This window comes from Hippoglossus stenolepis, chromosome 9 (genome assembly GCF_022539355.2).
Source record: "Hippoglossus stenolepis isolate QCI-W04-F060 chromosome 9, HSTE1.2, whole genome shotgun sequence".
In the NCBI taxonomy this organism is placed as follows: domain Eukaryota; kingdom Metazoa; phylum Chordata; class Actinopteri; order Pleuronectiformes; family Pleuronectidae; genus Hippoglossus; species Hippoglossus stenolepis.
Genome location: NC_061491.1, coordinates 23,234,921 through 23,259,583, shown reverse-complemented (window position 1 = coordinate 23,259,583; position 24,663 = coordinate 23,234,921). Strand labels below are relative to the sequence as shown.

Genomic DNA, 24,663 nt, shown 5'->3' with positions numbered 1-24,663 from the left:
TCTTCTAACAACCAAGAACGAGTGGGTAATGAAACATGTATTATTACGTTCAAGTGGCAGCGCCCTCTAGTGGCTTTAGGAGCTTTGACAAGCTCAAAGGAGATCGTCTGTTAAGGAGGTCGGGTCGACCCAGAATCAGACATTGATCCTCAAGATTGGTGTTTTCCCATTACCCAGCAGCCCAGGTTTCTTGTGAGCCTGATGACAATCGGTAAGTCACCTTAGCTTACGATTTATTATTGCAGCCCATAATCTTCCCAAATAAGCTATTATACCCAAACCCATATGCTAATCTTAACTTAACTATTTCAACTCAAATTAAGATGTTAACCTTAACTTAGCTACGGAATTGTTTCAACTCAAAATGTGGCCTTTACCTTCAAAAATTGTTTTGTCTCTAAATATAACAAAACCATAACACAAGTGTTACAAAATAGATTTATTTGGTAATAAGATTCACACATATTCTGATACATGATGTCCATCTGCTGTTCGAGGTGTCGGGTCAGAAAACACTTCAGAACTTGTTGCTTTGTCACCGTCTTATTTCTTTATAACTCCCCTTCTTTCTCTTTTCATCTCATTACTGTACATTTCATCCATTCTGTGTATATTTCCCTTTCACCCCATCTCTTATCTCTCTCCCTCTCTCTCCCTCTCTCTCTCTCTCTCTCTCTCTCTCTCTCTCTCTCTCTCTCTCTCTCTCTCTCTCTCTCTCTGTCCCTCTCTCTGTCTCTCTTGATTAAACATTTTTACTGTGGAGAAAAGCAGAGTGCAAATGGCCATTAGAGAACATTTTACACCCCACTCTTCCAAATTCTAAATGACAGCCCCAGTGATATGCTGCTAACATGTTTGTGTATGTGTGTGTGCACCTTCCAACTGCTTTCTCCATCAGCTGTCTATTATCCGACCCAAATCAGAATAATATATGGGGCCACCGCCTGCTAATGGGTGCACTCCTGTGCATGTGCGTGCACTCGTCTGCAGAGAGCGAAGCCCTATGACAGCCATATGAAACTATGTGCAGAGGCAATTGGCCTAGTGTGGGTTTTCTTAAATGACAGACAGGTGGGAGGTCTAATCCCATCAGAGAGTTTGTTAGTCTGTCCCTCAGGGCCCGCCCCTGTCTACTGAGTGGGCTCTGATTGGATGATCTGATTCTTAAAGTCAGATGGATTGTATCGCCCGAGGCCAAGAACAACTTCAATGGGCAGAGAGGGAAGGAGGGAGAGTGTGAAACACACCGAGAAAAAGATTGTGAGATGAAATCTGAGAGACTGAGAGATGAATGGATGGTGTTGCACTGAGAAAATATACATCTGAGAGAGACTAATAGAGAAAACCTGAGACAGTAAGAGATAGAGGCAAGACAGAGGAAAGTGACTGTAAATTCAGACAGATCACTTGGCTTGAAGGGAGATGAATATGGATGTAAATAAATGACTTGGCCTGCGGAGAGAGCCGCTAAATGGGGAGTGAGTGGGCGGTTGAGTTTGGGGACTCCTGAACAGGCTGTAGAGGAATGAACAAAAAGGGGTGTAAAAAGCTCAAAGCTCATCCTGCAGTCTGAGTATTAGTTCATGCAGTGGCACAGACCAGGAGATTGTGAGAGAGCTCAATAAAACCTGGATGAATCCGACCTGGAGCACTCAGTTGTTGTTAAAGTCCTCGGTAAGAAGTATCCGCGGTGCACAGTGCTGCAGCTTACTGTGTTTAAAACTATAATCAGTTGATTTCTGATTTGACACATGTGCATAGAATTCTGCCCTATATCAATTTCACGGAAATCCATCCCACCTAAACACCACAGACAGTATTAATATCATAAAAGATTATTCAAGACCCCTGACATTCAAAGAACTTTCCTCACCCGCAGGGGTTCAACAAGTGCAGAGGAACAAGTGGGATTGTTACAAAGGCAACACGCATCATATTAGGACACGACCGGCAAGTGACCTCTACACAATAGAAGTTGTCACTTCCTCTGAAACATTTCTGAGCTTCCTCTATGAATAATATATTATTCTAAGTGTAGACAGATTCATTATAAGTCAAAGTAAGTAATTGTGAAATAAAACTTCAGATGATTTTTACCACAGAAAAAGCAAAAGCAGAAATGAAAAATTGCTTTCATAAAAACAAAGTAGAATACGAACCAGTTTCCAGTGTGTGTGTGTGTGTGTGTGTGTTGGATCTGTATAATACTACAAATCATTTTGCTAGTCAAATTAGATTTGGCTGTTCAGGCAAATTTTTCAAAGGGATTCTTCAGGATGCTTCCTTGTGACATTAACGCTAACTTCACTAATGACAGGTCAGAAATGTGCTAGAATGTTTTTTCGTGGACACTAGATGTCAAACGAAAGTGATTTTGTTATATTATATCAAGTATCCAGTTGGTGTGAGCTGTAAATTCACCACTTTTAAACCCATCGCTCTTCACTATGTGATCAGGAGGACTTTGACGTAGCTGAATGATTTTCCCCTGTAGAGCATCGTGAAAAGGAGGAGCGCTCGCTCAGCAGTTAATTCTGAAGACTACAATATCCTAACTGACTAAAAAAAAATCCTGACTTGAAGAATCATAGGCGACTGAGGGTTCTCGACTTTTAGGCCTCAGCCTTGTGTGTCTGTGTGTCTGTGTGTGTCTCTGTGTGTGTCAGCCACAGTGCACACAAGAGTCGAGCTGTGTTTTTACTTGAATTGTTGCTGAGACGTAGGTAAAGTTTTCAGCAGTTTTCTGACGCAGGTCTCTCTACACTGTTGTGGTGTTTGTGGTATTTGATGAAGGTGAAGACAGTTTTTCTGGCCTTTGTGTTTTCAACAAGTCTCAACTGCTGAGATCCACACTTTTACTTTCTCTCGCCGCCTTCTGTTTTTTTTTTTCTGCTTCCTTTTCCCTCTCATTCCAGCTCCTGTGTGTCCTGCTCGGTCTCTCTCTCTCTGTCTTCCGCTAAAACACAGAGATTAAAATCCATTCTTCAGTGTCCTCAAACCCCAAACTCAGCTCTTTACTTGCAAAAACACAAACACACTTGTTCTGTGTGTGTGTTTGTGTTTGTCAGGATTTGCGTCTTTGTGTGACTGTGGTCAGTGTTCTGTGTGTGTGTGTGTGTTTCTAAGGATAAAAACCTTTTTTATTTATTTCATGAATCTTGATTTATCTAAAATCTTTTTTTTAACTTGCAGGATAATCTTTCTCCAAACCAAATGTGACTGGTCTCTCACATTCAAAGGTTTCTTCAGACTCTATCGGGACAAAATAACGTCTTTTGTTAACGTTTCAATTTTGTTCTGCTCTGTTTTTCTTTGAAAACCATTAAAGTGTAATCAAAAACCCCACGGTGACAGAAGGAGAACACAAGCTGATGTATAAAACCATCTAAACAGAAAAGCTTTTACCACCAAAGTCAATATGTTGGTGGTTTTCTGTTCATGTTTTTGACTAAATAAATGAATAAATCACTTCAGTTTATGATTATTATAATTCTTAAATCATAATCTTAGAATTAGAAACACATGGATGTTGTTTATTGTTTTCCCATTAATAGAGAAAAGGTGCCTATATAATGGTATATCATCTTTTTACAACGTTCTTAAAAATGTAATATAACAAAAAACAAAATCATAATTTGTGCGTGCGTTTGTTTGTTCTCGTATCCAGACAGCAATTCTTTCTTTGTGCCTCCATCTCCGCATCATGTGTCTGGAATCTCTCAGTCTATTTTCCAATTTCCATGTTTCTTTTACAAGCTGTGGCATGTAGTCACACACACACACACACACACACACACACACACACACACACACACACACACACACACAAAAACAATACAAAGTTAAAGTAGAATTGAACTGGACCAAAAAGAAGAGGATGGAAGGGAGAATTTAATTCTTTCTTGTTTTAAACCTTTAATAACAGATTTTTGACCACTTGGTGACACAAACAAACTGTGATCACAATATTGTATCAGTTTTAATGAGGAACTGGTTTGAAAATACATCCAGTTGATATGGAGCAATCATTTTGAGTTATGTTTCTGTCAACCTGATGAATGTAAGTTCATCTGTCACAGTTGTTAGTCTCCATTATCTCCTGAGAGAAAAAATCTTCATCTCCTAAATGCTCCAGTTTCACCAGCTGGTTGATTTATATTGTCCATCAGCCGTCTTGTGCTGGCAAAACCAAATCAATGACCTGAAAGGTGCTAAAATGCACTGAGCTGAGCAGTCAGGTGATAATTAGTCTGTAGGTTTTTCACTTTGAATGAAACTTTGAACATTACGAATCCTCATTCTGTCCATTAGTGTTAACATATTGGTTTTGGTCATTCTGAATAGTATTTCTTTGCATAATTTGTCATTTTAAGAATAATGAAATATAGAGAAACAATTAAAATGTCAATCCATTAACACATACTGTATAAACTATGAATCGTCATGCATTTCCCTTGCATTGGTTATTTTATTAGTAATTCAGAATTCATCGTTGCAGCAGAAATATATATATTTTTTGAAACTTTTTGTTAACTGTCTTTCTGAACTGAAAAGTTTAAAGACAATTTCCTCAAACTTTGTAAACGCTGACAAAATGAACTCAAACTTGATTTTTCTCAAATGTCCCCCGAGGCCATTCAGCCAACGAGCAGAAATAATTCAGCGAATGTGTTGTTAAAATGACAGACCTGGGCAATGGCTACCGCGCCAGTTCAAGCAGAACCATTGTGCATTCCTCAGACCTCTGCTGTCTTATACCTTCAATGGAAACTGAACCCGAGCACAGTTTTCACACTGATTTACACCTGGAATATAAACATGATTTGGAGAAATAGTTTGAGGCACCAACAGTCTAACATCCCTTTGATGTTAACAAGCGGTAAATCAGGTTTTAGAGAGAGAGGAAGATGAAGAGGGAGACTGCAATGAGAGCGGGAGGGCGGGGTGGAGACAAAGGGAGAAGAGGGGGTCAAGAGAGGGAAATGGTGAATGTTGAGGGAGATGTAAGAGAAGTTAAAGGCAGGGAAAGAAAAAAAAAGGAGAATTGAAAATAGCAAGTATGGAGGAGAAGGACCGGGCACCTTTCCTTTTATGTTTGAAGAGCGGCAGCGAAAAGAAGAAAGTAGAAAGGAAAGAAAATTAAAAGGTGAGAAGAGATAGAGAGGAAACAGTTTAGCTCTGATGTACAAAATGTTAACCTCTTTTCAGATCAAAGGGTTTTCTGAGGAAGCCGGAAAAAATGTCACATCACACAAAGTGTGAAGTGTGTGTTGCTCTTGTGTGTTGATTTATATGTATCACAAAAAATAAGAGCGTCTCTTCTGAGCTTGATCCGGCCTGAGGGCAAAAAACGATTCACAGGGAATGTGACGCAAAACATGAATTACATATTTCATAATCCAAATGTTTACTCAAAATCTAAATAAACGTAAACACCGCTATTAATACCACTTATCGTTTGAGGGTTGCAGGGGGCGCTGGAGAGTCGGGGTACCCTCCGCACATGTTCCCAGCCTATCACAGAGCATATGAAGACAAGCAACCATTCTTACTCACATTCACAATTTAGACGGGAAATTTAGAGCCTCCAATTAAACTAAGCTGTATTTCTTTGAACTCTGGAAGGAAGCTGGAGCAGCTGGGGAGTACATGCAAAATCCACTTAGTAACTGTACTGCACTTCTCGCCATAGTATGTGGTCAGAAAGAGCACAAAACAAAGAAGTCAATTGGTCTTTACTCCGCTTGCAGACGGAGAACATCCCAATTGAGTCATGTTTTTTTACGCGAGTCCAAAATTCACTCAAGTATTTGATCTGTTTTCATTTCCACCAAACCTGAGTCTTCCTCTAAGGGATTGGAGAGCTTACATGGTTGGAACCTGAGAGAGACTGAACTAAAACAATCAGATAAAATGGGAAAGAGACAGAGGAGAATTCAAATCTTGGAAAATCTAAAATTGCTCATATTTGCCTTTTAGTTTTCTGAACACTCCAACATGTCAGTTCCCTATGTTGCCATTCACAAATAAAATAATATGGTTCAAGGTTAAAATACAAAAATAATGAATAAAATCCATCGACATACTTTTACTAATTGTCAATAAATGTAGATTCCAGAATTTTAAAGATAATTATTTTGGGAAAATATGAAAAGTTTTTAGGAAATACCCACATGCTATGATTTTCCAAAAAAACAAGGCTGGTGACTGTCTTGCATGAATGTGATATAACTGGGAGAGATAACAGGCAGAGACAGTCTGACTATATACGAGTCGGAGGAAGTCTGACAAAAGGAGAGAATGTTAAAACGTGAAGCTGAAAATGATATAGGAAGAAGGAGGAGGGGAAGAAAAGAGTGTGTTCAGGCTAAGTGTGGCGTGAAGAGATGAAAGAGGAAAAAGGGATAAAACAGAAAGGGAGGATAAGTGTAGGGTAAAGAAGGAGTGGGGGTAAGTTATATACAGTGCACGCCACAAATGGATGAATGACTGTGAAGATAAGAAGGGAATCAGAAATAAGGGGGAGGGGCAGAGAGAGACGGAAATGACAATAAATACATTCAACACATGTAATATTATATTTTCTCTCTTAATTGGTTTGTTGCTTTTACACTAAGTGGGTTTTTCTTGTCCTTTTATAACTTTTCCCGTTTATTTCTGTTTGACCTTATGATTTAAAGTAAGCAGGAGTCATGATGTTGTCGCGCAGGTACATAATTTCTGCATTTAGCTCCATCACCATCTCAATGTCCTCACATTGGGTCCTGATCAGTTTCATCCGTCCTCCATTGTTGATGAAATGTGGGACAATTTGTCCAGAAGACGTCGACTGGATCAGTCACACGGTCGGGACGAGTGAGGAGGGTGGAAATGAAAGTGACTGTAATCCAGGCTTTTTCAATTGTTCTGCCTGTCACATGGACTGTAAGGCTGCTGTCCACTTCCTGAGATGCAGCCATAATAATCCAGTGTCTACACTCATTCTTTACACTTCACTATCAACTTTATTTGAATAATACTGTTGGAAAACCACATTTCCATGATTATGGAAATAGAAAACATGCGATGGGGCTTTTAAGGACATTAAGTGTTTAAGTCATTTAGGTTGACGAGGAAAAGATCATAAGGACATTTAATGTTCAAACCGGTACAGTCTGCAGTGTTTTGGTAAAAGACAATCTACATGGTTATGATAATCACAATTCACAATCCAAGTGTCTTAAAGCCAGGGTTGGTAATCGTGTATAAAATAAGAAGGGGCAGGCTCCATTTTGAAATAATTCAACAGCTACATCCCATAACATCCCACCTCCTCTCGTCAAAACTACGCCCCACGAATCGGACTTTTCCTCTCTGCTTCAGCAGCTTGTGTCTCTGCGGCTGGAGACTCTGGTTATGTGCAGTGAGAGCAGGGTGAACGCAGACAGGCAGGTCCATGAAAGCTTTTTCTCTTTTATCACACAACTTTATTTAGTTTATGTGAAGAGGATTTTAACAAATGAGAAAAAAGTGTTCCAGAAACACATTACCAACCCTAACCCTTTAAATTTCTCCCTACTAGTTCAGAAAGAGCTGTGGCTGTCGTATAATTTAATGGGCTGTTAAATATCTCATTTCATAACCATAAAACTGAGTCTGTCTCTAACCTTAACCAGAATGTCTCTGTTAATACGACTGCCTTCAATATCAAGAGAATCATTTTGTTTTACAGTTCCTCTCACAGAGGTTTGGTCTCTTCATATTTAACAACAGGTCTTTACTTAGATCCACTGGCATATATTTCACCTGCAGAGCAACGGCTTGGAGAATTCTCCTAGGTGCTTTTATCTGGTGAAAGTAATTATACTCTGGTCTTAAAATTAATGTTATTTCCTTTTTTTTGTTACACTCAGGATGTTGTTTGTTGCAAATCTGCAGAAGCATATTATTAACCCGCATCTGTTTCTGCAGAAATAGCTGATGTGTGTCTGTTATAAATATCCTAAACTCAACCAAACTCATTTCCCCCATTTTGTGCTCTTTTCCTCAGGTGTCTCCGAACTGCGACCAGGTCTTGGTGAACGGTAAAGAAATGCGCGGCCGTCAGTCGTTGGCAGTGAACTTCACCTACCTGCACCTGTCTGCTCAGCTGCAGCTCGACGTCTGGGTTCCCAAGCTGCCTCTGCAGATCGATGTGTCCGACACCGAGCTGAGCCAGGTCAAAGGCTGGAGGGTCCCAATCATCACTAACAAGAGGTAACGCACCTGAGGGAGCGAGGGAAGGGAACAAGGTTAGGAGCATTTAAATCAGACATTACAGTCATCAAATGATCTGGAAAACAACATACTGATTTCACGGAGTCGATGGCTTTTGAGCATCAGAAACTACAACACAATGGACAGATGTAAAGATATCGTTGGTCTCATGTGAAAAGAAATCTTGTAAGATTTTGGCTTTACATGACCTGATTCCAAAGAACATTGTAAGTAAGACAACTATTTTATGTGCAGTAAACCTGCAGTGAATGGCTGAATCAAATCTGCATATTTACCAATGAGGAAATTATAAATGTTCGAATCTGTGAACCTAAAAGCTGAACGTAGGTACAAGGGATCAAATCTAGTTTTACTGTGGAAATGAGGGTTCTGCCAGAGAAAGACTGAATATAAAGAGCGAGTTGCAGTTTGAAGGACGGAGCCAGAGAGGGTCAATCTGTGAGCCGGGTTGGACGACCGGTCAGTCGACTGGAGAACGAGCAGAGACGGGGAACAGAAGCTGGGCAGAGAGCCGGGCAGCCTGAGAGGCCAGCGGGCAGGAGAATGAGCTGGGGACGAGGCTGAGGAGGCAGGAGGTGGAGTGAAGCTGGAGACCGGTGGAGATGAGCTAGTTATGGAGAGGTGTGCTCTGTGTTGAGTGGAGCGGGGAAACATGCAAATACAAGTTACTACCTTAAACATTATGAAACTAAAGTTTACAATTACAAATCCTCTTTCAATAGCTCGTAGATGAATCCTGTCATTGCGTTTTAGTCATTAATGCGCAAAATCTTAAAAGGTTTATGTGTCTATTTTTGAAAAAGAGAGAAAAGGAAGAATGAAGCAGGACTAAGTGTGAATGTGTGTGTGTGTCTGTCGTTGTGTGTGTGTGCACGTGTACGTGTGATATATTGCTTAGTGAATGGACCAGTAGAGAGCAAACGTCGTTCCAGCCAGTCAATAATCTCCTATGAGGTCAAGGCCCGCCTGGCTTTACTGATGACAACTATTATGGCTTTAGCATCATTGCCAGAGAATTACACACACACACACACACACACACACACACACACACACACACACACACACACACACACACACACACACACACACACACACACACACACACACACACACACTTTGTCAAACGGGAGATAATGAAAGTAGGTGGGTCTGTTACACATGATGGTATGTGAGGGTCATGCGTGACTGCTGTTCTGTGTAGTTTGTGTGTGTGTGGTAAAAGGAGAAAGGTAAAATATAACAATGTCAAAAGAAAGACAGAACATAGGACAGAAAATAAACAGGAACATGAAAACTTGTCATGTGCATTCAGAGCGCTCATCTTTTATCCGACCTGCAGTACAACGTTTCAGTTTGTAATCCAGATGAATGCTGCACCGTGTAAACTAATTATTGTTATACAAGTGTTTCTAAATCAACTCCTCTGAAAAACCTAGTTTGTTTTGTCTTTTTAATTTCAGTGAGAGAATAAATGATTAGTGGTATGAGCTGCTCATTGAGGAATTACTTCACATTACAACACGAAAGTACTTGAATAAAAATGTATATGTTTCCATGCATTTTAGCTTCCAAAGTATATTTATACAATAAAAGATTAAGAGGATAATTGAGTCTTTACAGAAGGTTGTTCCTTCTGTGCTTACATCATTTTTCTCCCTGTACGCGGATGCAGGTGCATCAGTAAACACATCAATAGATCTCAACTCATGTGATGAATATCTAATATGTATCTACAGTGGTTTGTGCTCAGCTTGTTACAGAATTAAGAGTGTTTACAGTTTATTTTTTTAAATATGGAGGAAGGAAAAGGTGACGTCGTTTAGATTCACAGCTTCGTACTCGGTTCAATTCAGAGTCACAATAGTGAACTTTTTTTTCAGGCTCGGATTTGAATAAATACCAACACTTATTAACTTGCAACGTATTCACTCAGTTTAATATCAGCTGAAATATGCTTATACCCTTTCTTTCTCAGGTTATAGAAAAATATTACTTGTCTGTTGTGTTTTCTTTGTGCATGTATCCCTCTGTATACGCTTCTGTGCTGCCATGTTTAAATCTGCATTTGCGTGCGTGTGAAAGATTGATCTTCAACTAGTGAGTAAGGAGAGAGAGATTGTTTAGTTTTTTGGGGGGTGATAATTCATTCTGCTCAGCTCAAGAATTACAAAGTAATATCTTTATTAATTTTATTATATTTAAGGAAAATAAATCAAATTAATCAGTCTCATAACATTTAGAAACAGCAGCTTCTAGATTCCATGATCTCAAGATAATGATACTATAATAGATAATAACACATAATAATATAATTGATAACAATCAGGGATCATGGAGGATATTTACTAAAGCAAAATGCTTGTAAATAATCCCATGAATGAGGCAAATAATCGTGAACACACAACAAAGAGGTCAAACTCAAACAAATCAGTGAAATTGAAATGAGCAGCGTGAAGATATATATTTTTTCCAGAGAAAGGGAATAGGATGCAATCGTAAAAGTCAGTTTCTCTGAGAATCACATGTGATGGTTAATCTGACATCAGGGCTTGTCGTGCACAGCAGAAAAGTTTATTCAGTTCACTTTTACAGGATTGTCTCAGTGCTGGTGTCCTCTGACGTGATGCTTCCTCGGATTGAAGGGGCCCGAGTAACAAGCGTCTGATAGCAGACTGATCCACTGGTCTGACTGCCTCAGGATGAGACGTTATCATTACTGTGCTCAAATAGGATTTTCATATATGCGTCCAGTTTAAAATTTCATAATTTGGTTAGTTGTTGTACAAATTTTCATTAAAGACGTTGCTGTATGTGTAAATATGTACATACGTCAGTCACAGCTGGATAAATACAGAAGTCTCTCTTCTTTGAGTGAGAGATTATACTGTAGATTACCGGGAGCTGAGTATAAAAGTGACATTTAATTACCAGATAATCTCATCCTCTGTACTCTCATCCTCTGCTCTCCATAGACCCACCAGAGACAGTGAAGATGATGAGGACGACGAGAGGAAGGGCAAAGGTTGCACCCTACAGGTATTATGTGATTGATATTCATATCATATTTAAAGTCCTTTCTAATTAACGTTTGATCTCATGTTTAGCTTCACTTGGTTTAACCGTCTGTGCAGGGTCATTGTATTTGTTGGTTTCTGATAAAAGGGTCTAACTTGCCTTTCTCTTGACTCTCCAGTACCAGTACGCCTTGGTGCGCGTCCTCACCCACTTTGTGGCAGAACCCTCTGATCCAGGAGGGGAGATGGTTTACATGTTGGGAGCAGACTGGCAAGCTGATATCACCCACTTGGTGCTGGACCAGCTAAAGGTATCCGTACTCTAACACGGACATATGTTCACACACTGTTCTTGAAGGAATAATATTCTTAAGAAAAAGATTTCTCTCCTGACGTAGGTGAGAAGTTTTGTTTTGAATCTCAAGTCTCTGGGTGATCTCTGAGGGGATTAGCTTAACTTCTAATGATTAATAAAGGAGGGGGTAAAGATCATCTGGGCTCTCTGAACCTTAGGAATCACCACTGTTTAAACAAAGACAAAACTGGACAATTTTAAAGAACCATTCAGCTGGAGCTAATCCCAGTTGACATTGGTTGAGAGGTAGGGTACATGTGGTCAGTCCAACATACGGAGACAAATATTCATGCTCTCATTCACACCTACGACCAATTTAGGTTGTTCAGTTTACCTAAGTGCCTTTGGACTGAGGACCAAAAGAAAACCCAAGACACAGGGAGAACCTGCTAACTCCACACAGAAAGGTCCTGGTCGGCCATTAGGTTCGAACCCAGAGCCTTTGAGCTGTGAGGCCACAGTGTTTACCACTGCACCACTGTGCCACCCAGTCTTAAGATTAGTTATAGATGTGATTAAACTATCAGCTCTCTCTGTGCTCCACAGGTGGAAGATCCTCGTATTGCCAGACTGATAGATGGACGCATTTTGATAGGGCGGGACTTGGGGATCACCACTATACAGGTATGATGAAGTTCTGCTCTCCAGTCTGTTCTTGAACACATGAAAGCAAACAAGCAGTGCGTATTCTCCCTTATATCCCAACCTGAGATGTAAAACATAACATGTATAATGAAAAAGTCTTTGATATAACTTTGAATCTGACGTTAGGAAACTGACCCCCTCTGGTGTTAAACCATTTATAAAAACACTTTAGAATCAGTGTTTGAATTGCATTTGAATTATTCAGACAACACACAACATCGACAAGGCACGATGTTGGACAACAAGCGCGGAGAAAGACGATTGAAAATGTATGATTATGTGAAGCGCGGGGTAATTTGGCAACCGCGGCCGCAGCCATAAGCACTCCAGCGACGTAAACATTATCCGCTCTCGCTTCCTCTCCTCTTCCTCTCTTGCAGTTTTAAGCCTCGCCTGCCAGCTTGTAACACAATTAGCCACAATTAACTGTCGGATTTGGCCCCGACATCTCAGCGTGGCGTTGAGCAATTACGCACAGACACACACTCGCACTGGCACACAGTGAACACACTTGTGCACTTGCTGAATTCCAATAAGCCGGCCCATTGTGGCTGAGTGTGACAGCGTTGGACGGTCCTGTAGCTCACATTACTGGTGCACCGTGATGTAGCCGAGCCAAACGAAATCCACTGGATATGCCACAGTCATAGTCAATATACTTTTAGTTATACGCTATCATATTATTTTACATCCCCCCATCTTCCATGTAACAATATCTAAAATGTAGGTATTTATGATTCAGCATAGAATTTTAGTACAAGTGCTTACATTGCATGATTGCTATGTAGTGTGTGTGTGTGTGTGTGTGTGTGTGTGTGTGTGTGTGTGTGTGTGTGTGTGTGTGTGTGTGTGTGTGTGTGTGTTAGAAATAAATTGGCATTGAGTTCAGTGCAGCAGGGGCGAGGAGGAAATTGGGGAACAGCTGAATGTGTGTTTGCATCCCACTGACTGGGCACTTCTGCGCACACACACACACACACACACACACACACACACACACACAGGCGATGCGTGCATACGGACAGCTGTGCTCTGTTTGGGTGCAAGGGGACAGAATTTACCCAGCATTCCTATCGAGACGGCAGAGTCGACAGCCGTCATTTGATAGTTTGACATTTCAATTTTATCCCCCAGCTCTGTCTCCCTGAGTCTTGCCTCTTCCTCTCCTCCCCTTCTCTCCCTCCTTTCACCCCCTGCAAGTCTCTCTCTCTCTCTCTATCGCCCTCTTACTCTGAGTCTTGAAGAGCAATCCCACAGCCGTCAATCACCACGTTTTGTTACCTCGCTAACGGTGGGATTGAGTTTGACGCGCCGATCCGTTCGCTGAGAGATTTTCTTTGTACACCAATCAGATCTGTCTGTCGTCCTGTCGCCGGGCGGAGTAGTACACTACTACACAAGGCTCCTAATCTCTATCACTGTCTGTCTGCTGCTCCCTCTCTCCATCAGAGGCCCAATCTCTTCTGCGCTCCGTCTTTCTGGCCCCTCTCCCTTTCTGTCCTCTTCTATTTGTCATCGTCTCTCTCTTCGACACCTACTTCATTTAGTCCTCTCTCGCCATTTCTCACGCTCCCATTGACTGTTTTACGCCCGTAGCTTTGTTTATGCTAAGTTGTGTTAGTTGGTCGTAGTTGAGTGACACAGCGGAGCACAGCTGGGAGGCAGACGGGCACTTAGTGTGTGTCTGTGTGTGTGTTACCATTATGTAAAAAGACAGCAGCAGTGGATAACATCCTGTGCCGACTGTAGACAGAACTCACTCCAGCCTGTGTCTTATTTGTGCTGATTTTTTCTGAGTATGAGGCTTAGTGCACTGCGCTGACCTACCCCCGTCCGTGTTAAACACTACACTCTCTCCTCAATCACTGAGACAACAGAAGCTTTTTTCATCTACCTCGATCCCGTATTGAGTCATAGAGGCAGAGAGAGGCATCCGCTAACCACAGGGTTGGTGGTTCCATCCCCCGCTCCGCATCCCAAATTACCCCAATGCGGTATAAAGGGTGTGTATTAGAAAAAGCACTGTGTATGGAAGTGCTCTATGAATGTGTGTGTGAATGCAACTTGTACTGTCAACCCATTTGATTGGTCACAATTACCTGTAATTCATAATTCCCTCTACTTCATGCAGCAGGCCCCTAAACATCTTGTCGTTACATCAACTGTCCAACAACCAGCTTCCCCATTATACAATATGTTGGATTTTTCAGCTGCAGAAAACATGTTACATTTTGTGTGTTTTTACCTAAAACCTAAGATATACAAATCTGTAGCTGTATACAAACTATATATAATAAGAATAAATATTTTTTATGGCACATTCCTCAGCACCTTTCAATACATCAGATGTAAACAAATTAAATGTACAAAGATTATAATCAAAACTGTCCATTTAAACAACAAAAAAAAGAAATTAATTGCTTTAGTTGGTGAAATTTTCATTTGAATTTTAACTTTTTCTCAATGTTTCTCTGCAGGTTCTGTCCCCGCTGTCTGACTCCATCCTTGCAGAGAAAACTGTGACCGTGTTGGATGACAAGGTAAAATAGCATGCTGCTTCATTTTATGTGTTTTTTTACGAGATATAGGTCCATTTTATCGGCGTGTATTAGGGTTCATGGTATAAATCCCACCTTGCAGATCACTGGTTATACTAGGGGAACATATTGAGCTTAATGGCCTAAAACTGAAAGGGAGGAACATGCAAAGTGAGTCACAGAGCAAGTAAACACATGGTTATGATGGTGGTCCCTGTGAATACTGAACCAAAAGTAGTCTGAGCGTCACAGTATCAGGCAGATAAGGCACAAAAAAGGTCATGTGATTTGATAGCATTTAAAAGATTATGGTTCCATTTAGTGTCTTAAAAATGTCAGCTTTAAATATATGTCATTCTATACGTCCATTTTATAGCCACTGCACTATACTGTACAACATTCAATCATACTTCAGATGGTGCCGGATCTATCACACCTTAAAAGTGATTTACTTTCAGTTCTCTTTACGTTTGTGTTCATCTCTTGAGTCCTCGTCCCTTTCTCGTTCTGTTAAACTACTTAAATGGGAACAAGAAAGTTGAAGAAAAACTTTGACTTGAGTCGTTACACTATTGTTTTTGGTCTAGGTCACCATCACAGACCTGGGAGTCCAGCTGGTTGCATCTCTGTCCCTCGGTATGACAGCAAGTCCTGGAAATTATCAGGCAATCCAGCTCACGACCACAGCCACAGACCTGCTCCACACACCTAAACAGGTAAGTGATTATATAGGTGCACGTACATTTACACACACACACAAACACACACACACAGATCAAAATATCTACACCTCCGCAATATATCATATCCTCTGGGGATGTTGTAATTATCCTATTTTAAGGATGTAGCTTGCACAGGCAGACACATGATTCTGTGCATAAACACCTCACTGCCTTTAGGTTTGTCTTTGACACACACACACACACACACTCACACACACACACTGATGGCAACATCTTAAGCTGCTCTTGTCTCTACAGTAATACCCCCGAGGTTGTAATCATAGATCTTAAACAGTAATTCTTTGCTGCGGACATCATATCGCTGCGGTCTCTTCCATAATCAGTTTAATTAGCAGTGTGTAACTTCCAGGCTACAGCACTACTTAACTACAGTTACAACCACCTGAAGGTCTTTTTAATGACAGTCTAGGCTTAATATACACTCCAATAAAGAGAAATACTTAAAGCCAATTTGTTTTTTCAGTTAGTTTTGTAAAGAAGTTCAATTAAAAATCACAATTCAAGCAATACAGTTAGTACAGCTTAACAGTCTAATCTAAATAAATACATTTGAATAATGTAATTATAATCACAATAAATGCAATATTTAATATGCTTTTTCAATTTGTTTGATCCAATACCGACAGAAACACAATTCTTAAAACTACACACACTCACATGCATCATACACTGCTAAGCTAAAATATTACAAGCTGTTTTTCACTCTCTGGTAACATTGTCAATATTTATTTTTATCACACCATCTCAAGCTATTATCCCTCACACTCTCCTCTCCCCTGGCATTCCTTCTCCCTGTTTTTACTTCTACTATTTTTGTATCAAACAATACCCCAAATTATAATTTTCATCCAGGGGCTAATTGGACGAGAAGCAGCTCATCATGATGGAAATCTAGATCTGATCCTGCATTTAATTCAAAAATGTATTTATTTTTTCTTTTCCCACTTGTCTGCTTTTATCAACATCATTCACTGTGGAGAGAGGATGTAATATGGAGAGGGAAAGTAAGGAGGAGAAACAAATAGTATTAAAAGAGTTGAAAAACAGAAGACTGGAAGAAAAGAGGGAGATTAGGGAACAGAGGAAGCAAGTAAAAAATGACAATTAATGTGAGAATAAAGGGAAGGAAATAAATAAAGTGTTGTTCCTCACATTAGAGCTTAATTGTTTTTGTTTTACCAACACAATCGTCTGTGTTCTGATTAAAGAAAGCAGTGGGTTTAATAGAAAGGAAATTAGTGGCACAGGATCCCATGCAGGGAAAAATACATTCTGTTTTTATTTATAGAAAAGCCGCTGAATGGTCTTTTTGCTCATTATACTGGAGGACGTGGACAATGGAGAAGGAGACAAGGAGTGTGTGTCTGGATAGAACAAAGTGTTAATTCTCTCTTTGTGTATAGTGTAACAACACACTGTTTTTGTTTGGAATGCAAACAGGCGAATCATTCAGAAACATGAACAAGGCCAGCACCACTGAATAACTGCACATATTACACTCTCAGAACAGCAGGTTTGGACAATAATCGCTGTGGGTCCATGAGAATTAAAATCCTGAAGGAAATGGATCCGTCAGTGAGAAGTTGTTATTGCTTCATTGTTTTTTGTTCTGGTTTCATTCAGGAAGCTGTGGTCAGCGCGTGGATCCAGTACAGTGACGGTTCAGTCACACCACTTGATATCTATGATTCCAAGGACTTCCTCCTCTCAGCTGTCTCATTGGACGAGAGAGTCATCTCCATAACCAATCAGGTACTTGCAGCATCCAACTTGATCGGATATGTAAAGTTAAAGATATGTAAAAGATCCCAAAGGTCTAACCATCAACATTTTTACAGATGATAGGAAATTTATATTTGTAGATAACTGTCCAAAGCCTAACTCGACCATCTTCACATTGCCCCGGTCATTTAGGAACAGCACTGGCCCATTGTGGTCGCAGAAGGCGACGGACAAGGGCCACTGGTTCGTGTGGAGATGGTCATCTCTGAGACCTGTCAGAAGTCCAAAAGGAAGAGCGTCTTGGCATCAGGGATCGGCAACGTGTTGGTGAAGTTTGGGGCAAAGAGTGAGGACAGGGGTGAGATGGGAAGAGGAGCCCAGGAGGACGGAGGAGGGATGGACAACAGCACCAGCGAGCACCGAACAAAGGACGGAGGAGAGTGGAAGTTCAACGGTGCAGCAGTGGATCGAGAGGAGGGAGCCATGAGGAAGGTGAGAGGAAGATTTATTTCGCTTTTTTTGAACATTTTAAATAAAACGCACTTTGAATGAAAGTTAAACATGTTCGTGTGTTATTTTCCCCTCCCCAGGTCAGCACAACAACCAAGAGCACGGTGATCCATCGTGTTTCAGGTGGTAAAGCCGCCAGCGGAGGAAGCAGCAGCAGCCGAGGCAGCGGTCCAAACCAAGCCGGGGACCACAGCACCTACCCAGCACAGGTGGAAGTGCCAGGGGGTGGAGACAGTGAGCTGAGCCACACCAGCAGAGGCCTGTCAGACCTGGAGATTGGGATGTATGCCCTACTGGGAGTGTTCTGTCTGGCGATACTGGTCTTTCTCATTAACTGTGTCAGCTTTGCTTTCAGGTAAAACATAGGAAAAATTCAGGACTTGTTTTTTAATAGCTGTGTTGCTGGGTTATATAGAAAGGCCTTCACCCAGTTACACCATGGTTTAGAAACATTTTGTGATCTACACACCAAGCACCCCACGTTTATACACATTATGTTTATTGGTTAAATCTCCATCTATTGTTGTTTCCCATGTGGCTATTTAACAGAGAATTTGGGTTATTTTCATTTGCAAATTCTATTTAATATTTATGTATTAAAAATTTTGTCCAACCATATATTGCATTGAGCTTTTAGAACATAAAAATAATTTTACACACACAATTAAAACTGTCAACTCAACTAGTATTCTTAAATCTTTTCATAAATTAGTTTTTGAAGTTACAAAAATATTTTGCAGGTGAGAGTGTGATGACATCTTGTCAGATTCAAAATTCTCTCTCTGCTCTGCTGTCTTTTACTGTCTATTATCTAAACTGATGGATGTTGACTGTAAATGTTAAAAAAGCAGCTTAGCCTGGTCTTGCACTTGACCACAATTTTACTTTAATTAATTAAGACTTAATTATTGTCCTTTCTCTACAGATATCGTCACAAGCAAGTCCCCGTTCTGGAGACAGGGGGCAACATGAACCACGCCCATGACTGGGTGTGGCTTGGCAACGAGGCCGACCTTTTAGCAGCCCACCCTGACCAGTGCCAGGGTGGGCTGCCAGATGAGTGCACCACCATTATTGACCGGAACGAAGGAGGGTATGAGGAGAGCAAGTATCTGCTGAACGGGGCCGGCAACACCTTGGTGATGGGCGTGGGCACAGGCATGGGCACCATTAGCAGGAGTGGTGGCACAGGTGGACACCGGGGCATCACCCACGGACAAACCTTACCCCGATCTGTCCCGGAGCCACATCAGTGCCTTTCAGCAATCACTACCGGTGGCAAGGATGCCACTGGCCAAGCGGAGCACCTGAATAATTCACCCAGAGCCACGGCAGCAGCTGCAGTCGCGGCCGCCAAACGCAAACGCGTCAAGTTCACGTCTTTCGCCACAGTTCTGCCCAATGATAATTCGGGCGGGGGTGGCCCGTACACCAACTCCTCAGTCCTGATGACCAATGGGAGCGAGGATGACATCAAGTGGGTGTGTCAGGATATGGACCTGGGTCAGTCTGAAATCAGAACCTACATGGAGAGGCTACAAGACAATCTGTGACCGATGGGAAAGACTCTGTGGAATGGAGGGGCATAGGATGAATGCAGGCGGGGGAGGAAGGACAATGAGTACAATTCACCTGTAATGCCTTTGCAATGGATGAAGGGAGGAAGGATGGGATGAACAAGTAGAAGGAACACAAAGTTGGGCGAGGATTATTGAACAGAGTGTAGGGGGTGCTTAGCTTCAGCTCCCTGAGGCTACGAGAAACATACTGTCATCACTAGCTTACACTGAAATCAATGGTAGCAAACAATAAATAACATTATGAATTCATTTTATATTATTTATTGTGAAAGTATTAGTGTAAAATCAATAATTACTCCACTATTGGTTATGAATGTTAATTTTCAGAATAACAGTAAACCATTGTGCTATACAGTCAATTCAGGGTATGTTGCTGGATTAACATTATGAAGCCACTATACATTTAAAAAAAAGGTGACAAGAACTTCCCTCATCAGTCTTTTTTACTCATGTGGTATATTGCCAACATTGACTGTGGCTGTTGATTAATTATTGAGAGATCTAGTTTTAATATACAAACGTGTCATTTACCTGCTGATGCTGTTGAATTCGTACATAATGAATCACTGATGTGCAGCAAAGATACAGTCTGTTCTTGTTCTATTATGTGACCCTTCTCCTTTTTCGCATTGCTCATAAGTAAAATGTAATGTGAAAAAAATATATATATATCCCAAGTACTCAACTACAAATTCAGGCACTTTGCAGTCACCAGTGGGAGTTGCCATTCAGCGCAGTGTTCGGGCAATCTCGCTTCTTTCCCCCCAAACGGTACGTGCCAAGAGCTGGAAAATGAAATGTCACACAAAAGACTGTTTCTCCCTTGGATCCAAGACAGAGGCATTTAATCTTGCACAATTCCAAACAGGAAAGGACATTAGCCATATTTGAGGCTCTCTAACTGTATTCAGAAGCAGTCCAGTCGTCCCCTGCCCCCCCCTCTGTGTCTGTGACTGGACAGCAGCAGAAACTTTATGAACTAAAGTGCACAGTGAAATACTGTGAAACACCATCTATAAACTAAAAATGGGACCGACTGAGGTGTCTCCTATAAAAAGAGGAGGTGGCCTGGGGTTTGCAAAGCCCTGACGGAACACTTAATAATGAGGATTATTTAAAACAGAAGTCACGTGGGCTTCGACACAGACCTACAGTGTTATACATGGAGCTAACAGGATATTCTGAATGACAATACAATACAAGTGAAAATGGAGTGACTCTCTTCAACATCTAACTGACAGACATGTGTTCATGAAAACATGTTTGTTCTTTCTGAACTCTATTATATAGATGTTTTTTTCCCCCCTTTGTTCTTTTCTTAAAATAGAATGTTTTTTTTATTATGTTTTTCCTCATTATTTAATTCCTTAGTTGGGAGGATATTAATCGTAGCTTTTTATTTCAGAGGTTTATTAAGATTTTAAGGATATATGATTGTTTTTTTTCTTCTTCTAGAGATCTATTTATTTAAATTAACAATTGAGAGGGTGGGGAAGGGAAGAAAAGCCAAAGGGCAAAGGTTGAAAACAATAGAGCTGCTGGCGAATGATAGCACACACTGACGGAGACTCCGTGAAAGGACGGAGAGAGAACAGGCAGAGGTCGCCTCACCTTCGTTAAGCTCAGGTGAAGAGTCATAAAGAACCGACAATAAAAAAAAAGGAGAACTGTAAGATTGTCAAGATTGCAATATTTATTTATAGTTGTGTTGCTGTTTCAGAGTACACTGTATGTTGTAAATAAATAAACATGCTTCAAAGTGCTTGTGAATACGATTGCAGGTCACTAGCCGACAACATGGTGATATTTTGTACATTTTAGGGTGCAAATATGGTACACAATACTATCTACCACCACAATGTGAAAGTGATTATTATTGGTTCTTATTGGTTCCTTTTTCTAAAGATGTTCCTGTCTTTGTTTAAAGTATTGGATGAGCTCTTGTTTTTGTACAGGGTATAGGAATCAGTTCACCTCCAAAATGAGATGTAAAACTGGAGGCAATCCATCTTGTAACACAACTCAAAAGTGCTTGAGGAACGGTGAGTCGGAGAGAGATCCATTTCAGAGAGAAAACCAAATCACATGTTTGGATGTTTTCTGGTGGGCTAGTCCAAGGGAAAACAGAGGCAGCGTCTGGATTACTGCCGAAACTAAGCATCTCTTTTTTCAATCATTCGTCTAACGAGAGACATAGGGAACGTGCACATTGAAATCACAACCCAAACGGTTGGGTCTGAAACAGAAAGAAGAAAGGATGGAAGGGAAAAAGGAGCTCGGATAGATGAGAGTTAAAACACCTGAGCTGAGTCCAAAATGGAGGAACTAAACAGGCTGTGCAGCCTCCACCAAAGCAATAGATATTTTTGACGACTGATTGCGACTATACTGTTTGTTTTGGACATATACACATTGCTCTGCTGTGAACGAGGAGCTCAACAGGTTCAAAAGTTGCTTGAGATAAACGTGTAGCAATGTTTTTAAGATGCATATAACTGAGTTAAATCGTACTCAACAGTCTACGTGAGACCTATTCTACCTGGAAAGCTCTGGAAATAATACAACGTTGGTTTTGAGAGAATCTTAAGGGAATATTTTGGCTTTAATTTGGTACAAGGGAAAGACAAAACTACCATATGAAGACATTTTGGAAAGTGCTGCAAATTACTGCATTCTTCAGGGACTACAGCTGAACTTTGGCACCATTCCCGAGAGGAATTATTTCAAAAGCATAACTGTTTGGCATCTTTGCATCTGTTAGAGTGTTATGCATAAAGGACAGCTGTTAGCAACGAAAGGGTAGAACATTGGTATTATTAATTTATAACATTTAGCAGGTTAGTTCCAATAAAGAGGTACAGAGATTTTGTATTAAATATGCTCCCAAGAAAATTAAAACTAATTTAACTCAAAACAGTTTGATAGGAACACGAGTCTGACGAGAAGGCTTCACATCTGGATGCACCTCAGCCTTGTTATGTGTTTCTCAGCCGTTTATCTAATCTAATATGATGCTGTCTTATTTTTCTGAGAGAAACACGTAAGCCTAACTTTCAGAGGGAGGTTTTACATTAGCTGCTGTGGATGTCTCCTCAAACACAACATACTGCAATAACACTCCAGTGAATTATACGTTTTCTGAGATCCACAATTGTTCTGTATTCTGTAACACACATGTCTAAAACTACTTGTTTTCAGACCAGTGCTGTAACGTCTAATGGTGGAAACAAAAAGCATATTTCGAAAAATATTCCTCTTGGACGAAGCCAACGCACAGCTGTGGTTCACCAAACAGGAAAGCAATAAAAAAATGTTACTTCTACAGTGGAGACAAGACAAATATATATTCTCTTAAGCAAAAATGTGTTCAGTTGTGTAGTTACATTGAGGGGTACACATGAGCAGCAACTGACTGGCTACAGGTAGAATAGGTGCTGGCAGACACGAGCCCTGAAGGTGATTTGTTCAATTTTTTGGTTTCTTTTTGCTATTGTCATTGTTTAAACATGGTTCTTGGAGGCCAATAAAGATCCATAACCAAAAACGTGACAGCCTGTTCATTTGTCTTTTAATACTGTCTTATTGTTTAATCCACTTGAGTCGTAATAAAAGTAATAAAAGTCAGGTTTCTGTTGTGATTGTCTGGAAAGTACTGATCAGCCATGTTTTAATCACCAGCTGTAAGTGACCTGCTGCTTGGAGGCCCAGCTGGAGACTCACTGAGAGACGCATTTACTTCAAAAGTGGATTAAGATAATGCTTTGCAGCCCACCGCATTGCCAGGAAGAGGTATAGAATGACATATCCATGGTAGAGTTAAAGCTGAACTCAAATCATCCTCTGGCATACTGCCCATTGTCTCTTAGAAAGGGAGCAGCAGCAGGTAGCATACAGTATGTTGTCTCTACATACTGACTTATATCGTCTCTAATGAGATGCATTACAGTTGTTGGGTTGCGGTCAGTCAATGTCCTCTTGAACCACTTTCATCGACTTGACCGGGCCTAAACAAATGAATGGGAAATGCTACAGACTGTAACTGCTGTGCTGAGATTCTTGTCTTTTATTCAGAAACACCTCTTGAGCTTTCACCTCGAGTTTGCCAAAAACCTGCCGTGGCTTGACTCCTCTATCTAAAACTCAAAGGCATTTGAAAAACTTCTCATTATCGGTGAAGAAACATGGGACAAGTGGGTTTTGACGAGCAAAGAAAATAAATGCCCACTTGTGGTGCAGTTACAGTGGAGCTAAAATTAAAAAAAGCTTTTCTTAAGCTCCCATGATGGACCAATGAAAGTCAGATGTTTGTGGCCTGTACTGTTCCTACTCTCCACACGGTCTTGAGGAATTGTATGTACAAATTGATCTGTCGACAACGTTCATCTTAACGGCCTCAACTAAGCCTCGACACAGTGACACAAGATATTCCTCTTGTTTCTGGAAGCACTGGAACAAATGCCTGTAATCTAATTATCTGGGATTTGTGAGCTGCTATGTTTTTATATGTTTTTTGTATTTTATTTGATTTCATTTTAGATATGGGCCTTTGTATGTCCAATAAAGCTGAAATATATAAGAAAAAGAACAGCCATGAAACTGCAGAACATTGATGATATATAACTTATATCAACACTAAGAGACCTCTTAACTACTTTATTTACTTTTAGGCATGTCCTGTCATTTTCATTGACAGTCTGTGCTCTCTTTAGTTCTGTAATAATCTGGCATTCGTTTTATTATGTTATTTTCCAAATCTTTTTTTAATAAAAATAATAAAAATAACATTTTCAAAGTGGCCATTTAGAGATGGATGACAGGAGCTCTTCATCTCCATGGAGGGAAGAAGATGGAGCCAAGTACCAGTGAGTGTTTCTATCTGTGTCTCCTCTTCCTTGCTGTGTGTTGACCTGGATGTTAATGAGCCCACATTAGCAATGGAGGCTACTGGACTGTTGCTGTTGTCCAACAACCTTAAGGGTATGAGGCTTGTTATGGGTATCACAGTATAAGATGTTGTGGTTCTATGTTTGTTAAAGAACACGTTGGAAGGTTCCCCGACAGGTTTGTTATATTTCACTAAACTGGAACCAGGCTGCAGATCTGTCTTTCTTAGCTTTCTTGGTAAAAACCTAATTTTTAAACCAAACCCAATTCCTCAAATCTGGTGCCATCTCCTCAAGGGGTGTCATGATGAATATCAAATCAAATATGCTTTATTGTCCCCATGGGGACATTTTTCTTCGGCCAAAGTGCTTCAGCAGCTGCGGAAAAATACATTGTGCAACAAAAAAACGTACA

The 24,663-nt window shown here is 40.6% G+C and overlaps 1 protein-coding gene across 1 annotated transcript in view; it reads left to right on the top strand.

Moving 5' to 3' along the window:
• Nucleotides 1-19,384, top strand: part of si:dkey-215k6.1 (transmembrane protein 132C) — a 217,551-nt gene extending 198,167 nt beyond the window's left edge. The window contains exons 7-16 of the mRNA XM_047341077.1: nucleotides 8,030-8,235; nucleotides 11,232-11,295; nucleotides 11,453-11,584; nucleotides 12,175-12,252; nucleotides 14,751-14,813; nucleotides 15,398-15,526; nucleotides 17,177-17,305; nucleotides 17,468-17,767; nucleotides 17,866-18,140; nucleotides 18,711-19,384. Coding sequence (XP_047197033.1) covers nucleotides 8,030-8,235; nucleotides 11,232-11,295; nucleotides 11,453-11,584; nucleotides 12,175-12,252; nucleotides 14,751-14,813; nucleotides 15,398-15,526; nucleotides 17,177-17,305; nucleotides 17,468-17,767; nucleotides 17,866-18,140; nucleotides 18,711-19,338 — 2,004 coding nt within the window. The 3' untranslated portion in view covers nucleotides 19,339-19,384. The remainder of the gene's footprint in view (nucleotides 1-8,029; nucleotides 8,236-11,231; nucleotides 11,296-11,452; nucleotides 11,585-12,174; nucleotides 12,253-14,750; nucleotides 14,814-15,397; nucleotides 15,527-17,176; nucleotides 17,306-17,467; nucleotides 17,768-17,865; nucleotides 18,141-18,710) is intronic.
• The last annotated feature ends 5,279 nt before the right edge of the window (nucleotides 19,385-24,663 follow it).